The 20662-nt window shown below is 42.6% G+C and overlaps 1 protein-coding gene across 1 annotated transcript in view; it reads right to left on the bottom strand.

The window, feature by feature from the left end:
• The window catches only part of fut10 (fucosyltransferase 10), a 42858-nt gene extending 26828 nt beyond the window's left edge, over positions 1 to 16030 (bottom strand). Inside the window, exons 1-2 of the mRNA XM_052044509.1 lie at positions 15864 to 16030; positions 6490 to 6769 (exon numbers count right to left, since the gene is read on the bottom strand). Of these exons, the coding sequence (XP_051900469.1) occupies positions 6490 to 6769; positions 15864 to 16004 (421 nt within the window). The 5' untranslated portion in view covers positions 16005 to 16030. The remainder of the gene's footprint in view (positions 1 to 6489; positions 6770 to 15863) is intronic.
• Positions 16031 to 20662: the final 4632 nt, after the last annotated feature.

The following is a 20662-nucleotide window of genomic DNA, read 5'->3' as shown; positions in this document are numbered from 1 at the left end:
ATTGAAGGTAGGGGAAGGGTTTTGACCACTCCTTCTGTGACTGCAACCTTATTTATAACAACCAAAGGGGTGGCTAGTCTCACATGGAAGGAGAGTTGAACAGGATGATAATCATCCTGTTAGTCCCTACAGTGAAGTGGGGAGTGGGTGGGAGGTCAACAGATGCAACTTTCATCCTGAACATCAACCCAGAAGTCAGAGGTGAAGTTCTGGTCTCATTTGCATGGAGCAGGGTTTCAAACCTTCTTCAACCTCTCCCCAAGAGGCCAGGATGCTGCCAATTTGAGCAAAGTTTTGCTCAAAAATAAGCTGAGGATAACACGAGCACGACATGGAAGATTGAACTCCTCCACATTTAATCATAAGAATGAATTACTAGCTGGAAGCAAGATCCAAAGCTGAATGTGTGACAATAGAACAACTTGTCTCAACTACAAAGTCTTGAGAGGGAGCAGTGGGGGGGAGGGGGGGGTGGAGGTTGCTGAGAGAAGAGTCCACTCATTTATTTGTTGCTCCTTGGGTTTCTCCATTCAAACTGAAAACCAGCACGAGATCGCATTGTTCTTCATCCTTGCATTCCAGAACTGCTGGGAAAAACCTTAATGGTGGCTGGCCGCTACTGAATCAGTTCCAGTCTCCAATCAGTGATAATCAAAAATCAAACTGCATTTTTGTTCCAAAGACAGCAATCACTTTATGATCAGGATCAGAAGCCAAGAAATGAAATCAAAGCCATTTACTTGATATCAAGGTCTATGATTTAAATCAGAGGTGAATGGAGAATGCATCAAACTGTCTGACTCTAAGATAAAATAATATTTCTTTATTAGTCACATGTACATCTAAACACACAGTGAAATGCATCTTTTGCGTAGAGTGTTCTGGGGGCAGCCCGCAAGTGTCGCCACACTTCCGGTGCCAACATAGCACGCCCACAACTTCTTAACCGGTACATCTTTGGAATGTGGGAGGAAACCACAGCACCCGGAGGAAACTCATGCAGTCACAGGGAGAATGTACAAACTCCTTACAGACAGTGGCCAGAATTGAACCCAGGTCGCTGGCGCTGTAATAGCGTTATGCTAACCGCTACACTACCATGCCTACCTCTAAGTGGTATTGGGTAGTTATTAACTGCTCAAGAGATAAGAAAGGGGTAAAAAATATGCTGTCTGAAACTGCAGTTTTAATCAACAGCTGGTTCTGGGAGCTGCAGCCGGCTACACACCACTGAATATCGAATCTTTACTCAGTCCTTTCTGTATCCGGATAGTCAACCCAACCAAATTCTGGGGAAGTGAGATGATTCTAGGGAACTCATCAGCAGAAAGTGACAGCAGCAGAGAAAGTTGCTCCATCTGGTCTGCAGTGGTCACCAAGTGGTCTGCTTCAGAGTGACCAGTAGATGGTAACTTCCCTTTCATCTCAGGTCCACTGTCATAAACGTGGGTGGCACAGTGGCGCAGCTAGCAGAGCTGCTGCCTCACAGCACCAGAGACCTGGGTTCAATCCTGACCTCGGATGTTATCTGTGCGGAGTTTGCACATTCTCCGTGTGACCCCATGGGCTTTCTCCCACGTCCCAGTAGGTTAATCAGCCACTGCAAGTTGCCCCTAATGTGTAGATGAATAGTGGAATCTGTGGTAATTTAGTACAAAATGGGGCAAATGGGATTAATGTAGGATTATTATAAATGGTGGTTGATGGACGGTGCAGACCTGTTTCTGTGTTATATCGTTCTCCCTCTCTTTATAAAGAACTCGAAAGGAACTATTTTTAATAAAGCTCAAGAACCCAATACTAAAGAGCTTGAACAATAACATGACTGCAGTCCACAACTGCCCCTTTACATTGCAGAAACTCCAAGAGTGTTTTCTAAGTCTCCAAAAGCAACATGTCACGCTTTCACATCCACACTCTCCCCAAGGCTGACACCATTCCACCTTGAACATAATGTTATCCTTTTGTGGCTTTTTTGGAATGAGAACCCTACCAAGACTACCCAAAAGTAACCCACCACTGCAATAACTAGGGATGGGGAAATAAATCCATCCTTTCCAGAAATATCCACATACTGAAAACAAATTTTGAAAATAGAAGGTCTAACAATCAGGAGCAGAAATTCTGATTTCTCCCATCTGTAATCAGGTGTAAAGATCTAGATACAGTACCAATTGTACATAAAATTAGGCCATTCAGCACAATTGGTTTATGTTTTGGTTATACTCCACACGAGCATTCTCCCACACTACAAGTGTCTCTCTCCAACATGCCCAACATCGAGACCACAGGAGACTGCAGATGCTGGAATCTGGAGCAACAATCTGCTGGTGGAACTCAGCAGGTTGAGCAGTATCTGTGGGAGGAAAGGAACTGTTGACATTTCTGGTTGAAACCCTGCATCAGGACGGAGTCACACTGAGTCCCGATACAGGGTTTCGACCCAAACCGTCAACAGCTCTAAGGATCTTTAAAATCTATTCAGTCTCTTATTAATGCTTGAAAACCAAATAAAAACTGTAGGATTCTGGATATCTGAAATAAAAACACAGGAAACACTGCGGTTACTCAACAAGTGAGGCAGCATCTGTGGTGAGAGAAATCGGGTTAAAATTTAGTGCTAATGGCCCTTCCCTGGCAAAATGAGGAAACCAGAGTGTTTACATAGAACATGTAACACTACAGCATAATACAGGCCCTTTGGCCTACAAGATTGTGCTGATATTTTATCCTGCTCTAAGACCTATCTAACCCTTTCCTCTCACATAGCCCCCTATTTAGGTTCCAGAGAAAGGGAGGGTGGAGTCAACAAAGGGAACACCTGTGACTGCATGGGGACCAAAATTGTCCAGATAAGTCTGAGAGAGGGAAATGAATGTATGTAGATCATAACTGCTCTGGCTGGAGGAATATAAGTAGAGAGAGATGGATGAGGGCAGGAAAGAGAAAGAGAGAAAAAAAACATACTGGAACGTAGTAGCTACTGCAAGTCTGAAGTACAAGAGGATGTTGGAAATACTCAGATCAGGTAACATCTGTAGAGAGTAAAAACTGAGTGAATGTTACAGGTGGATGAGCTTACATCAGAACAGGCCATTTCTGACACAAACTGGAAAGGAGGTGTGGGAAGGTGAGAGCAGAAGTCTCATTTTTTCTCATTTCCCAAAGGTGTAGCCATGGCCTCTCACATGGGCCCTAGCTACTTCTGTCTTTTTGTTGGCTACTTGGGATAGTTCTTGTTCCAAACGTTCTCTGGTACCACTCCCCAACTCTTTCCCTGCTACATCGACGACTGTATTGGTGCTGCTTCCTGCACCTGTGCAGAATTCGTCAATCTTATCGCCTTCGCTACCAACTTCCGCCCCACTCTCAAATTTACTTGGATCATTTCTAAGACTTTTCTCCTTTCTCTGGATCTCTCTGTCTCCATCTCAGGAGACAAACTACCCACTGACATTTACTATAAACCCACTGACTCCCACAGCTACCTGCACTACACCTCTTCTCACCCTGTCTTTTGTAAGGAAGCCATTCCTTACTCCCAGTTTGTAAATCTCCACCACATCTGCTCTCAGGATGAGGCCTTCCATTCCAGGACATATGTCCTTTTTTCAGGAAGCATGGCTTCCTTTCCACTGTGGTTGATGGAGCCGCCCTTGTATTTCCTCCATTTCTCAGACTTCTGCCCTCACCCCATGTCCCTCCAAACAAACTGAAGAGGTTGGTTATCCGAAATCATTGAATTCAATATTGAGTCCCCAGGGCTGCACTGTGCCTGGACACAAGATAAGGCGCTGTTCTTCCAGCTTAGGTTGGTGTCTATTGAGAGGCCAAAAAGAGAAAGGTCTGAGTGGAATGAGATGCAAAATTCAAGTGTTAGGCAGATGGATATTCAAGGTCACAAAGGTGTTCTGCAAAACAGTCACTCAATATGGGTTTGGTTCCTTCAATGTAAAGACCACATCATGAGCGCTGAGTGCAATGTATTAAATTGGAAGAAGTGCAGGTGAATTGCTGCTTCACCTGGATCTGTTTGGGCCCCTGGATTGCGGGGAGGTTGGTGATAAAGGGGCATAAGAAGAGGAATGGCCAGAGAAGATGGAGGAGCAAACTAGAATTTGCAGGGGGCATACTGAAAGGGAAAGGGAGTGGCAAATGTGTCTGGTTCTTACTGATGTTGCTTACTTAAACAGGTTAGGCAAGTAAAAATTGATGTTCTTCAGGAAGTTTTTTTTGAAGTGCAAAAGATCATTAAGCTGCAAGAGAAAGAGAGAAAGGAAGAGGTCTAGAAATTAGATCGAGAAGGGGGTTTACATCAGTGCTACGCAATTAGACTGACTGAAACACCGTAACAACCATTTTCAGATCATTAGCTGTCACTCCAGAAATTCAACAGAATGCAAGATTCCAGCACTGGATGTGCATCAAATGACACAGTTCACCATGTAATGCTCGTTTTGGTCAAGGTGCCAAAATTCTATGCAAATCTCCAACTTTAGTCATAGCCTTGCATCAATGCAGTAATACTCATAACTAAAACCTCAGATCCTGTTTCGCTAACACAGTTGAACTAAACTTTGGGGCAAAGTTAAGATAGGCAGCAGCAAATTGATCACCAGAGAGGTGTTCTGCAAAATGGTCACTCAGTCTGCATTTGGTTCTTTCAATGTGGAGCAGACCACATCGGGGTGGACCTATTCCACCTGGGGTGGGATGTAGACTGCTGTTAGGATAGCCGAAGTGAAATCCTGTGGCAGGTAGTACAGGTGGCACTTCACCATTGGAGATTCCAGTACTGGTGAGCACTGCACTGCACTTTCTCCATAACTGTAACATTAGTCCTGATGAAGGGTCTCAGCCTGAAACGTTGACTGTTTATTTCCCTCCATGGATGCTGCCTGACCTGCTGAGTTCCTCCAGCATGTTTTGTGTATTGCTCCAGATTCCAGCATCTGCAGAATTTTTTGTGTCTTCATATTCTCCATTTTTTTTTCTATTTGTACTACCTCGATGTACTTATGTACTGTATGGAATGTTCTTTCTGGATGACATGCAAATAAAAGGTTTCACTGTATCTTGGTACATGTGACAATAATAAACCAATTACCAAGAATGTGTAGGGTGAGTCACTGATTCCATTCAAAAGCAGAGATACAAAACACTGGTGCAACCAGTGTACTGGTTCAACTTTCCAAAACACTGGTTGGACTGCACTTGGTATACTGTATGCATAGATTCATAGTTATATAGCACAGAAAAAAGGCCCTTTGGCTCCACTCATCCATGCTGACCAAGATGTCTATCCATGCTAATCCCATTTGCCTGCATTTGGCCTATATCCTTCTAAACTCTTCCTATCCATGTACCTGTCCAAATGTCTTTCAGACATTGTAATTATACCTGCCTCTACCACTTCCTCTGGCAGCTCAATCCATATATCCACCATCCTCTGTGTGAAAAACTTGTCCCTCTTTAAATCTTTCCCCTCTCACCTTAAACCTATGCTTTACACTTAACAACCCTGGGAATAAGACTATGACTATCTATGCTATCAATGCCCCTCATAATTTTAAAAACCTCCATAAGGTCACCCTCAGCCTCCTTTGCTCCAGAGGAAAGAATCCGAGTCTAACCAATCCTTCCTTATAACTCAAGCCCTCCAGTCGAAGGAACACCCGTGTGAATCCTTCCTGCACCTTCTCAAGCATAATTGCAACCTTCCTATAGTATGTTGTTCTGGCTGCCACAAAAGGAAAGATGTGATTGCACTGGAGAAGTGTAGAGGAAATTCACCAGGAGTAGAGGACTTTAGTTAGTGAGAGAGATTGAACAAGTTGGGCTTGTCCCTTTGACACTCACCAATTTTTATTGATGCATCACAGAAAGCTTTGTATGGCAACTGCTCTGTCGTGACCTCAAGAAACTGCAGAGAGTTGTGGACACAGCTCAGCACATCACAGAAACCAGCCTCCCCTCCATGGACTCTGACTACACTTCTTGCTGTCTTGGTAAAGCAGCCAGCATAATCAAAGGCCCCACCCCGCGGATATTTGCTTTTCTCCCCCTCCCATCAGGCAGAAGATACAAATGATTGAAAGCACATACCACCAGGCTCAAGGTCAGCCTCTAGCCTGCTGTTATAAGACTACTGAACGATCCTCTAGTACAATAAAATGGGCTCTTAACCTCGCAATCTACCTTGTTATGACCTTGCACCTTATTGTCTACCTGCAATGTACTTTCTCTATAGCTGTGACACTTTACTCTGCATTCTGTTATTGTTTTACCTTCTATTACCTCAATGTACTGTGTAATGAATTGATCTGTAGGAACAGTATGCAAGACAAGTTTTTCACTGTACCTCAGTACAAGTGACAATAATAAACTCATTGTCTCTACTCATTGTCTCACTCCTCAAGAGTCTCTGCACTTGTGTACTTAATATCCATCAGGCCATAATGGCAGACCATGAATTTAAAGAAAACTTACCATAAAACAGGAACGCTCGTGTCATCTGATGATCTTGATAGGTCCTGTTTACAGTGAAGAAACAGGTATCTGTTCCACAGTGGCCTAGACGTCCCAGTTCTCCAGTCAGTGGTGACCACCAGAGAATAATGGGACACTCATTTCCCACATCGGAATATTTCTTCACACTGTTCCGTAAATCATTTGTGTCTTTCACCTGACTCCAATCTTCCATTCTGTCGCTGTGCAGATCCTCACCTTTTATTTCCTTTGTTTCAAACTGTCCCAGTTCAACCACCACCTGTAGATACAAGCACTCCAGTTACACAGAGCTTCAGGTTGGCACAACACTCTGAACTTATACACCACTGTGTTGGGTGAGGGGGTATAAGCTCCCAACAAGTACTTCAAAGTACAACACAAATCAAACCTGACAGCAATAATTCCCACTGGCCAGACCTTCCAAAATGGATTACCTCCGCCACCGAATTGTATGGCCAGACAACACAGGGACATATTAGCACTAATGTGCTTTCTCTTTGTCAGTGCCACACAACCCAGTTCCTTTATTGGTTTTGCATCCAGCAGATTGTCTTCTGGGTTATTCAAGTAACAGGATCTCCCTTTTTCTTTAGGCTATGGTGTCAATGCTTTTTTAATGAGACATACTGGGTATTACTGGATAATTCAACCCTGACGATCATATTGCTATAAGTAACATAACCTAAGGTCCAACTATCACATAGCACAAGATAAGAATTAGAAGCAGGAGTAGGCTACTTGGCCCTTTGAACTGCTCCACCATGAGCGACTGATTAAAATAAGGTACAGAATGTGTGCCTAACCATCCTCCACTTCCACTCTCTCCAACATAAACAGCCTGCTTGGATTGGGGGAAAAACATTGCTGTAGTTTCTTTCAAAATTCTGTTTCTTTAGTTCTTTAATTAGATTGTTTATGAAGTAAACTGACATGAGCCTCAATTCCCATCCAACAATTAGCTCACGCCAAATTATCAACAAAGACTCAATTTTCTTTTATGTAGACTGGTCCTTAGCCTGACTTACAACTTTTTACTAGCTAGGTATGGTGGACTCAGCCCACGGGCACATCCCTCCCCACCACTGGTAGTATCTACATGACATGCTGCCTCACAATGGCAATATTTATCACAAAGATCCCCACCATCTGGGCCATGCCATCTTTTCGCAGCTACCATCAGGCAGGGGGTACAGAAGCCTGAAGACCCACACCACCAGGTTCAAGATCAGCTATTTCCCTTCAATCATTCCATTCTTGAACCAACCTGTACAACCCTAATCACTACCATAAGTATAGCAACACTATGACCACTTTGATCACTTTGCACTACAATAAACTTTGTTTTTTTTTGGTTCTAATCATGTTCTTTCTTGTAAAAATTGTGTATAATTTATGTTTAATTGATGTTCTTCTTGAGAATGCTGCTTATCTGATGCAAGTAAGTTCTTCATTACACCTGTGCATACATGTACTTGTGCACATGACAATAAACTCGACTTTGACAGAATTGGGTGAGGGCAGTCTCATCACTTCTGTCAGACGTAAGGACCCCCGTGGATTATAACCCAGCAGTGAGGGGTGATAAATCTAATCCCCTGTTCAGGAGGCTATCTGGAGTGGAACTCAAAGCTATAACCCTCCAGTTCAAGAGACAGCAATACAGCCATGGCTTCAAGGCTCATTCCTTAAACCAGCCAGGTACATGAAAGCATTAATGGAAGTTTATCTTCCAATATATGAACTAAAAGGGCTGTGTTGATATCAGTAGGAAAGGGACTCATGTTTAACTTGTCAAGCTCCTGCAATGTTCTGTTTTTGAAAAAGTACAGAGAGAAAACATACTTTTCAACTTTAATTTATGAATATTTAAATTATACTTAAACAGTCCCCATCAAAAGAATCAGCATGCATAGATATCACACTGAGATCTATCCAAACCTCTGGAGTTTTACACACAGCAGACTTTTAAATTCCTACCAGCTAGGATGTTTGACTTCAATCTCCTGTTGCTATAAGAAACCCCTGCTGGACATGTAACAAATACTCAGCCGTAAGAAAAGTTACAGATAATATTGCATTATTTTGTTATGCCAGATTGTATCAGTCATTATGCTTTGCCTTATCGTTAACTGAGGAGAGAGGTCTGTTCATCCATCTGACATTTAGCTTGTGCCTCCATGCCCATACATCTTTCCATCTGCACAATTAACCCCCTCATAGCAATATTTCTGCCCATTACTTGTCAGATAACAATGAGGCAAAGCTTTATGCAGGCTCACATATCAGTAGAGGATTGCAGAAAGCTAGTTGTAGAGCAATAGAGTAATATAGGTCGGAAATAGGCCCTTCAGCCCAATTCATCCATGCTGACCAAGATGCCCATCTAAGCTAGTCCCATATGGCCACGCTTGACCCATATCCCTCTTAACCTTTCTTATCCATGGACCTGTCCAAGCGCCTTTTAAATGTTGTTAATGTACCTGGCTTAACCACATCCTCTGGCAGCTCGTTCCATATACTCACCACCCTCTGTGTGAAGAAGTTGCCCCTCAGGTCCCTTTTAAATCTTTCCCCTCTTACCTTCAACCTGTGCCCTCTAGTTTTCGATTCCCTTTCCCAGGGAAAAAGACTGTGCACATTCACCTTATCTGTGCCCCTCATGATTTTATAAACCTCTGTAACGTTACCCCTCAGTCTCCTACACTCCAATGAATAAACTCCTAGCCTGCCCAACCTCTCCCTGTAACTCAGGCGCCCCCCGACTCCTAGCAACGTTCTCGTAAATCTTCTTCGCACTCTTTCCAGCTTAATGACGTCTTTCCAAGTTGTGTCAGAAACAACAAAAGAAAATGTCAGAGACTCTCAGCAGTTCTGGCAGCATCTGGAGAGGGAGAGAGAAAGTGTTTGGGATCAGTGCACCTTGATACATTTACACATTTTTTCTCTCTCCACAAATGCTTCCTGACCTGCAGAGCATCTCCAACACGTTCTGTTTTTGTTTTCAGTTACCAGCATTTTCAATTTGCTTATAGGTCCCAGATACAGGCTGTTGGGAGTGGGCGTTCACAGAACATGTTGACCCATGAGAATGGAATGCTGGCAGTCCAGATGAAGATTCTCGACCCAAAACGTCGACTGTCCATTTCCTGCCACAGATGCTGCCTGACCCACTGAGTTCCTCTTGCGGTTTGTTTTTTGCTAAAGCAACAACTTTTCTCGCCCCCTGCATTGATCACTTTCTAATCAGTTACACAATTCAAAAGTAATTGTTACATCTGAACCACACATTCACACATTTTGGCCAACTAATAATTAAAATCCAGGATATCTTACTTAATACAACCAAAAGCCTGATTATCAATATACTTGTGAAACTTATCTGCAGTAACTAGAAACAAGTGAAGTAGTATTTTTGTCCATAAAAAATACAAACTAATGCAAGATTAAGTTTGATGCAGATCAATAGTGCTTTCAATTATTTTAATTTTGGATTGATTGAAGAAGATTAGATTAAAAACCACAATGCCAGAATAACAAATCTGGGATATAATTATTAACACAACATAACTTGCCGCAATTTATTTAGAGAAATAATCTCGCCAAACTAGATTTTAGCCACTGCTAACAAATGGCCGTCACACAACTCGTCTCTATAATCAACAAGTTATATTAGGACAACAACAAATTTAATAAACACCCCCATGAATACAAAGCAACATTTGTTAAGCATTTCTGAAAGTTTCATTTTACAAATTGTACACACACAGAACCCATATTCATTGCTTCAAAGAGAAAAGAACGTTACCAAACAACAATACTCAAATAAACTCACACACAGTCCTGAGCATGATTCAGATCTGAGGCTCAACACCAAGTAAACATAGGGAACTTTATTTCCAGTTACTGGAGTGCACATTCAGGAAGGTTGTTTCAACCAACCCATCCCATGCATGTTATAAACCTGCACACTTGTGAAAGGGGCTGTAAGAGATTTCCAATCGTTGCTCAATAAATCTCTGAGCATTATCAAGGAGCAACCTCTTCCTCAGCTCTGGGCCATCAGTTGGGATATTGTGAGCAATTTTGGGCCCCAGATGTGCTAGCCCTGGAGAGGGCCCAGAGGAAGTTCACAAGAATGATCCTAGGAATGAAAGGCTAAACGTACAAGGAGCGTTTGCTGTCTCTGGGCTTGTATGCAATACAGTTCAGAAGGATGAGGAGGGGATCTCATTGAAACCTACCGGATAATGAAAGGACTGGATAGAGTGGACAAAGAGAGGATGGTTCTATTAATACGGGAGTCTCGGATCCGAGGGCACAGCCCCAGAATAAAGAGACATCCCTTTAAAACTGAGAGGGGGAGGAATTTTTTCAGCCAGAGGAATTCATTGCCATGGAGGGCTGTGGAGGCCAAGTCATTGGGTGTATTTAAGGCAGAGATCGATAGGTTCTTGATTGGTAAGGGGGTTAAGGGTTACGGGGAGAAAGCGGGAGAATGGGGTTGAAAAAAAAATCCAGCCATGATTTAATGGTAGAGCGGACTCGATGGGGCGAATGGCCTAATTCTGCTCCTGTATCTTATGGTCTAATTCTTAACGACTTTGAATTAATTTCTGTCAATGGCAGAATACAATCCACACGATTCAAATTGCTGAACAACTGGGCAAAGACAGTTCACACACAAAGCTTTAGAGGGGATGATATGGATGGGAGGGGTGAAGGTGTAGGGGAGGGGTTATAAAGAAGGTCTCGGATGAGGACGGACAGGATGCAAGGTGAGGAGGGAGGGGTTGCAAAGTCAGAGAAGGAAATTCCAAGGTGTATATCAAGAGGTAATGACGAGAGGGAGTGGAATGTTAGGGGGTGGGGGGCTGTTGAGTGCTGTCTGGGATAGTACAGGAAAGACTAGAGGAGGAGTTAAAGAGCTGGGAGAGGTTACGTATACAAGGAGGTGAAGAGGCCTTCTAAGGGATTAGGAATTTAAAGTTTGTGAAGAGGATATGGGTCTGAAAACACAAAAGTATGGCAGAGATGCCAAATAGTCAGAATCAAACTGGACACAATGGATGGGAAAATGGAATTGGTGACAAAGACACAGAGAGGACTTACTTCAACCATTTTAGCATCTATTCTCTTTCATGTAATAGGCAACCACCACTTACTAAACACACCTGGGACTGAAGTTGCCTTCTGAAAGTCAACCAAAGCACATCAGAATCAAAGCGGGAAGTGAAACCTGCACCAGATCACACTCTAATGATGCTTAATGGAGAATACCAGATTCCTTCTGAGGACCCTGGACAAGGACAAGTTCATAAATCACCCAATCAATACTGTGCTCACAGAGAGATCACTGACTGCTGTTACAGCATTGCTACTGTCCTTCTCAATTTTGCACATATGCTGACTCTGATCTCCTTTGTTGTTGGCTTGAACCTTGATGCAATCAGTACCTCACCTTCCAGGCCTGCTCTGTTCAACCTTCCATCCTCAGCATTGAATTCAACAACTTTAAATCAGAGTTACTGCCTCAATTTTCCCAGAGGCTGGTGTGGAGGTGCATCTACTGTTGCCAGTTAAGCCTCCTCTGGTTTTGCCTGTACGCTTTCCCTTGTCTCACAACTATCTCCTTTCCTTTGTATCACCATCCCTTTGACATTTAACCAGACCCTCTCTCCTCCTCTCACCCACTCCCCTGCCTGGAAATCTGCCTGGAAATCTGCCTAAATACCTTTGGTAAATCTCTAACATCTTCCAATTCTGGCGAAAGGTCATTAAACTAATATTTTGACTCTGGTTTCTCTCCCTGAAGATGCTTCTTGATGTTCCCACCCTTCTGAATCCCAGCATCTGCAGTTTTTGCTTTGATGATTGCATGGTTGTTAGTCACAGTACAGTTTATTAAAAGTTGGCATTGAAAAACAAAATTACTGGCAGCAAAAGAATGTCACGCTATATTTTATATTTCTATACATATATATATATATATATAGAGACACATATATACCAGGAGGAACAGAGTGGGATTAGAAGAGTATCCACAAGCTGTAAACTACAGGATCAGCAACGGGAGGCAGGAACTGGTAAAGGCTGCTCAGGGAGAAAGGAAAGCCTGGAAGAAATCGCAAACTACTGTAGAATATAGCCTGCAAAAAGAGAGCAAAGTATAAGCAATATGCATCATCCACAGCATTTACAGTAACATCTGTTTAGCTGCATGACTTATAAAGCAACACCAAAATTTCTAGAGCTTGAAGTTGATTATAAAAAACAATTAAGCAAGTAAAAGCATTCTAAGTTGCAAAAATGGTACCAGTAGAAGATTCAAAGTTGACCTGAGTAAGGTACAGATTTAGGTTTATTCAGACCCATACAGGGAGACACTTAGACAGAACACGTTGCACCTTGTACATCAGTGCAGGTATTCCATCTTCACACTGAGCACTTTAGTGGTGTTGCAAAATCATCCTACTCCATTTTAGGTAGGTGGGAAGACACCCCCTCAAGGACACAGTCCCGTGACAGTTTGGGTATATCCCATTCACTTTAGCAGAGTGGAAGTGAACCACTGAATGGTAACCAGCGAAAGTTATTGAAAAACGGGATCCAAAAAACAACAGTCCCTGGTAGGGGGACACAAGGGGAATATCCCATGATTGGCCACAGTCATTTTCATTGTTTGGGAGGATCAAGAATTTTTCAATTATCAAAAAAAAAGGGTAAATACACCAACCCCTCAATTCTTTTATAAAATGTAATTAATTTAGAAATGACAATGTCCATGCATTTAAAATCATCCACTGCATGCTGCATTTCCATCCTCCCCATCACATTGCTCTTTGGCTCTATTTATTACATCCACATGCACTCCACGCACATTATCAGCATTTTGAAAACCATTTTCCTAAAGCAAAATATATGATTGACATTATAACATATATTTCCAACTGAGATTTTAAGAGTGTGGAAAAGATGAATTTTGTAAGTAGACTTGTTTCTTTGCGTTTGGAGTGTTTCTTTAATCACTTGTGGTTAAAGAGAAAAATTCAGGTCCCAATTATCTAGCAGAGCCACTGAGCTTTTGTGCTGGGCTTCATTCAGATCTCTGCTCTAGTTAGGATCAAGCTTCATGCCTTGAACCTTGCTTGCCTTCAACCAGAGTAACAATGTTAATGTTCTTATGAAAGGTCATTGGCCTAAAACGATGACTCTGTTTCTTTCTCCAGACACATTGTCTTGTCTGCAAAGTGCTGTTTTATAACTGTGTAAATCGTTGCAGGGGATAAGCTTAAATTCAGTGAGGTGATTCCAAAGAATATTAATGGTCAGCATTTTGGGGTCAACAGTTTTGCGAGATCTGTCATTTCCACTGACAGCATTTATTCTCTGGAGCAGCAAAATGACAATAACTGGGATTCAGGTCATGTGGGGAATCATCAGGTTAACAAGCAGCACCATGATTTCGAAGGGATGGGGGCTGTACTAGCTTAAATAGGAATACAGGCAGGCAGTGTGAGCTGACAGAGGAAATGGAGAAAAGTACCAAAGTGAATTAAAGGGCAAGAGAAACGTGTAAGAATAAACTGGAGAGATGGCAAGAATCACAGTATAAATAATCTACATGGTTTAGCAGCAATGAACTGCTTTATCTCCATAAAATCTATGTGGAGATTTCAACAATTTTTGTCATGTAATTTTCTTTATTGGCTTTGAATCACTTATTTATCTACAGTTGTGATATCAAAATAAGGCACAATCATCTTACACTCTCAGGGTGAAACCTATGCTTAAGGCTACTTTTAAATCATCAGTTATCTTACAGATGCTTCTCTGGTCAGTATCCATAGCTTTGAAAAATCAGTCACGAATAAAAATCTGCCACGTTCAAAGTAAACCTCAGTTAAAAAAAATTGGAAGCACATATGTACGAATTGGTAGGGGGTGTCAGCAGGGGTCCATCTGATAACTGCAAACCATCCAATCAGGATGGAGCTGGAGGAAAGGGCAACTCTGAGGAGAACAGATTCCTTATAAAAGTACTCCTTTGAAGAAAGCTTACTCAACAGTATCTCGGAACAAGTTCCAGTCATCGTTTTGTTCATCAAACAGAAAAATAACAAATCATAACAGATAGTTTTTGCTAATGCAAGAAATAAGAGGTTTGTCTGCCAATAATAGAAGAAGAGTAATGGCAAACAAACTTATATATTAAATGAATTAAGACCAGATCATCTGCTGATATCATTTGCACCCAAGAGGCAAATTAGTTTTTCATTTATTTTTAAAGGTACAACTTTTCCCTTAAAGAGCACCGTGGTGGTGCAGCACTTAGTACTGCTGCCTCATAACTCCAGGTACCCGGGTTTGAGCCTGACATTGGGTGCTGTGTGGAGGTTGAACGTTCTTTTCATGACTGTGTGGGTGACCACTGGGTGCTCCAATTTCCTGTCACTCTCGAAATGTGGGTTAACTGGCCACTGTAAATTACCTCTTTAGAAGTGGCAAAAAAAGAATTATAACGGGGATGTGATGGGCTTGTGACAGAATAGGTTGCAGGGCTACTAAAACCAATGCAATTGCGATGGGGCAGGGATATGCGATGGGGCAGGGATATGCGATGGGGCAGGGATATGCGATGGGACATACGTCTTCATTCTTTATGGTGGTAAGAACATGAACTGCAATGTGTCCGCCAAAATTCTGCAATTGGATTGAATAGACATTATCTGAAAAGGAGCACAATTAAATGTTATATTAATAGGAAACTTTTTAATTAAATGAAGGAAACTGACCTTTTTTTGTATTGGCCATTATCTTAAGTATTTAAAAATAACGAAAATGGTAAAATGGGCGTTGTTCATAAGAAATAAAGATGCTTGCATATCTACACGGAAAAATCTCACATGTGCACACATTACCAGTCAACTTTTCAATTCTTGAATTCCTATTCCATTTTTATAACGGAGAGTGCTTATGTGAATCTATTAATAGTGGTTACCGCAGATGCCGCCAAGTGTTTCCAGGGCCTGTTTTTTTTTGCTTTACACTTCAAACGTAACTCACTGGGTTGTGAAAGACGCCACGTAAATGCAACTTTAATGGTGGGCAACAAGACCCATTGGCAGGAATCTGCAAATACAGCGCAAGTTTACGTGTTAAGTTTGCATTAAAAACGTGGAGATGAATGCAAACACTGAAATAACATTATACACAGAGGGTCCTGTAGTTGCCCCCACTTCAGCTGAGCGGATGCAGATTGGACCTACACCGTGGTCTGACTGGGCTAGGGGAAGGTGGCAATGGGGCCAAGCCACCGCACCCAAGGAGGACAGAGCAGCAAGAAAGCACCTAACCTGCAGAGTCACAAGGAGGAACAGCAGGGTGCAGCAGCACAGGCAGTGCAACCAGAGCCATCGCCTGCCGATCCTGCCACCGCGGCGCCGCTCGCCCTTCGCCCACGGCTCTTCCATTCCGCTACAGTAACAAAGGGGCATCCCGCCGCCGGTCCCACACCTCGCCCGCTCCCATTGGCTCATCTCTCCCGAACCCCCTTTATGATGTCATCGCCGGCTGCCTGTGAGTGGCTTCTCCGACAGTCAATCAGTGCGGCTCCCACGTGACCCATTCCCTGGGCTCCCCCCCCCCCCCCCCCCCCCCGCTTGGTTTCCGATGTGGACCGGTTGCTGGATTCCATTCATTTATCTATTTGCAAAGCTAAACCACATCTGGAAACACATGTCAGGCATACACAGAGGTTAAAAGACTACCAGAGGAAGGTTTTCCACTGCATATCGTTATGCACCCTTCTATATTAAAGAGAATTCGAACCAAATTGTTGTTACAGTCTCCAAATCCCAGTATCTACTTGTTGAATTAATACTGCTCCTCCTTCAAAGACTATAATGTTTCAGAGGTATGCAGTCACAGAATAAAATAATCGGGAGCAGATCTGATTAATGCTCTTTGTAACTGAGTCATAGATTCTTTAATTCCCATCTCCTGGAGATAAAACCCATAGCATCAACTTTTTTGACTGTGTTCCTAACTAATGGGTTTTAATGATTTTTTGCTCCTCAGCAGTTCCTAGTTAGCTAGCATGGCACAGCTAGCAGAGCTGCTGCTTCACAGCTCCAGCGACCCAGGTTCAATCCTGACCTCAGGTGCCGTCTGTGTGGATTCTGCACGTTCCCCCTGTGATTGCGGAGGTTTCTCCCGGGTGCTCCGGTTTCCTCCCACATCCCAAAGACATCCAGGTTGGTTGGTTAATTGGCCACTGAAAATTGTAGTATGTAGATGAGTGTAAAATCTTGGGGGTGTTGATGAAATGTGGGGAGACAAAAAGGGTTAGGGAATAAAATGGATAAAATGGGTGGTTGATGGTTGGCCAAGAACCGGTGGGTCAAAGAGCCTGCTTCCATGCTGTATCTCTCGATGACTCTAGAAATCACCCAGATTTATTGCAGGGACCCTGGCTGAGATACTTGCATCATCTTTCGGCATGGGTGAGGTACTGGATAATTGGAGGATGGCTAATGTTGTGCCTTTATTTAAAAAGGGCTGCAAGAACAAGCCAGGGAGCTACAGACCGGTGAGCCTAACATCAGGTGGGAAAGTTACTGGAGGGGATTCTGAGGAACAGGATCTACCAGCATTTGGAAAGGCAAGGACTGATTAGGCATAGTCAGCATGGGTTTGTGCATGGGAAATTTTCTCTACAAATTTGATTGAGAGTTTTGAAGAGGTGAGTGAAAGAACTGATGAGGGTAGGGCGATGGACGTTGTCCACATGGACTTTAGCAAGGCCTTTGACAATGTATGTATGGTGAGCTAGTCCAAAAGATTAGATGAAATGAGATCCAGTGTGAGCTAGCCAATAGGATACAAAATTGGATTAGTGGGGAAAGACTCAGAAGGTGGTAGTGGAGGTTTGTTCTTCATTTTGGAGGACTGTGACCTGTGGGGTGCCTCAGGGATCGGTGCTGCGTCCTCTGTTGTTTGTCATCTATATTCATGAATTGGATGAGACTATAGACGGCATGCTTAGTACATTTGCGAAAGGCACCAAAATTGGTGGTATAGTGGTCAGTGAAGAGGGTTATCTAAGATTATAGCGGGATCTAGATCAACTGGGGAAGTGAGCCAAAGAATGGCAGATGGAATTTACCTTGGACAGGTGCAAGGTGTTGCATTTTAGTAAGACATACCAGGGCAGGAACTACACAGTAAATAGCAGGTCCCTGGGGAGTGTTGTTGAACAGAGAGACCTAGGGATGCAGGTACATAGTTCCTTGAAAGTGACAACACAGGTAGATAGGGTGGTGAAGAAGGCGTTTGGCAAGCTTTCCTTCATTGGTCAGAATATTGACTGTAGGGATTGGGGCATCATATTACAGCTGTACAAGTCATTGGTGAGACCACACTTGGAGTACTGTGTGCAGTTCTGGTTGCCCAGCTATAGGAATGTCATTAAGGGTGCAGAAAAGATTCACAAGGATGTTACTGGGACTGTTGGGCTTGAGTTATAGAGGCTGGATAGGCTGGGACTGTTTACCCTGCAGCGTAGGAGGCTGAGGGGTGACCTTATAGAGGTATATAAAATCATGAGGGGTATGGATAAGGTGAATGGTCCAGGGTAGGGGAGTTTAAAACTAGAGGGCATAGGTTTAAGGTGAGAGGGAAAAGATTCAAAAGGGACCCAAGGGGCAACTTATTTCACACAGAGGGTGGTGGGTATATGGAACAAGCTGCCAGAGGTAGTTGTAGAGGTGGATACAATTACAACATTTAAGAGACATTCACATAGGTACATTGATAGGAAAGGATAAGCGGGATATGGACCAAACACAGGCAAATGGGACTAGCTCACATAGACAACTTGGTCAGCATGGACGAGTTGGGCTGCAGGACCTGTTTCTGTGCTGTATGACTCTATGATTCTACGACTACGAAAAGAAATAATGACGTGAGAAGATAAGAGGTAGGAGCAGGCGTAGGCCATCTGACCCTTTGAGCTTACTCCACCACTCACGGAGAACACAGCCGATTTTCTATCTCAGCACCATTTTCCAGAGCTATCCCCACATCCCTCAATGCCCTTAATGCCCAAAGGTCCATCGATCTCCTGTTTAAATGAACATAATAGCTGAACTTCCACACCCTCCAGGGTCGAGAATCCCAAAGGTTCACCACTCTCTGAAGATATTTCTCCTCATCGCAGTCATAAAAGCCCATTCCTCGTTCTCAGACTGTGCTCCCATGGCCTCGACTTCTCAATCAGGAGAAACACCCCCACTTCTTTGACCCTGTCAAGCCCTTAGAAAATGTTCGTAAGTTTCAAAGAAATTGACTTTCATTCATTCTTAAGCTCCTTAGTCTTAAGAAAGCAGCCAACGTAACTGAAGACCCCTCCCACTACAATCACTCTCTTTTTTCCCCCTTTCCATCGGGCAGAAAATACAAAAGTTTGAGCGTATGTACCACCAGGCTCAAGGACAGCTTCTATCCCGCTGTTATAAGACTGTTGAACAAACCTCTTATATGATAAAGGTGAATTCTTGATCTCCCAATCTAGCTCATCATGGGCCTTGCACCTCATGTCTACCTGCACTGCACTTCCTCTGTAACTGTAACACTATATTCTGCACTCTGTCATTGCTTTTCCTTTTGTACCACCTTGATGTACTTATGTTTGGAATGATCTGTCTGGATGGCATGCAGAACAAAGCTCTTCACTGTATCTCGGTACATGCAACAATAATAGACCAATCACCAATTACCAAAGTACATCCAGTGATCCTCCAGTGTACATACTTGGCACCTGGTATGTTATTTCTTCAATTCCAATTACAAGTTCCTTTCTGCTCAATAAATATATACTTCCAAAACAATTTTAATGTTAATCATGTATAGAATCAGTTCTGACAAAGGGTCTCTGACCTGAAAAGGTAACTCTGTTTCTCTTTCCACACATGCTGCCTGACCTGCTAAGTGCTTCCAGGATTTTCTGTTTCTTTTATAGCTCAGATTTTCAGCATCTCCATTTTTTGTTGATTTTCATTTACTCTAGAATATATGCTGATCATTCAGGGTTAGCTTTCCACAGATATGGAGGACATTCCTCCTGAAGCTTTTTTTTTCAGAAATTCCACAAAAAATGATTTTTTGTTCAACTCCAATCCAACTCTGCTGGGAAACTCTCAACAATTCCATACATCAGCTTCAAAAGAACACAAACTCTGCTTTGTAAATCTGGTGAGGATTAACCAACTCTTGGCTCTTTGCCTGATCTTTGATATCCTGTAGCTTCAATTTCTTTAAACCAGCAATCAAGACAAACCTTTCCATTTTTCTTTCTTATTAGTGCTTTTATGCATTAAATCAGTTCTTCAAAGCTGATGTGGAACTTTACCTGGGAGAGATGGCACTGACGGATATTCACTCCATTTAAAACATTAAGCTAATCATTATTGTATTTCTCTACCCCAAAAGCAATTATTTTAAACAACATTTTATGTTCAGTAAATTGAACATAAGAACATAAGAAATATAAGTAGGACTAGGCCATTCAGCCCTTTGTGGTGCTCTGCCATTCAATAAGATCATTTGACTCAGCATCACTTCCCTGCACTAACCTCTTATGCATGGATTCCCATGATATCTAGAAAAGAAATCTTGAGTATAATCAGCAACTGAGCCTCCAGCAGAGAATTCCAAAGATTCACAGCCTTCTGGTTGAAGAAATTTCTTCTCTGTCCTGAATGGTCAACTTTTATGTCAAGATCCTCAACCAAGGGAAACATCATCCCTGTATCCACCTTGTCAAATCCCATAAGAAGTTTCAATGTTTCAGTAAGATCATTCCTCATCTAAACCCAAGAGACGATAAGCCCAATCTGCTAACCACTCATACAACAAATTCACCATCAGAGGAACCAATCTGGAGAACTTTTGCTGCACACCTTCCCTTGTAAGTATATTTTTCCTAAATAGGGGAACCAAACTTGTACTAAATATTCCAGATGGAATCTCACCAGAGTCCTGTGAATTTGGAGAAAGTTTCACTGCAATAAAAGCCAATTTACCATTTGCCTTCCTGATCACTTTCCATTCCTAGATATTAACTTTCAGAGATTTGTGTACAAGGACACCCAGG

The sequence above is a fragment of the Pristis pectinata genome, chromosome 2, assembly GCF_009764475.1.
Source record: "Pristis pectinata isolate sPriPec2 chromosome 2, sPriPec2.1.pri, whole genome shotgun sequence".
NCBI classification, from domain to species: domain Eukaryota; kingdom Metazoa; phylum Chordata; class Chondrichthyes; order Rhinopristiformes; family Pristidae; genus Pristis; species Pristis pectinata.
This window is presented reverse-complemented; position numbering and strand designations above follow the sequence as displayed.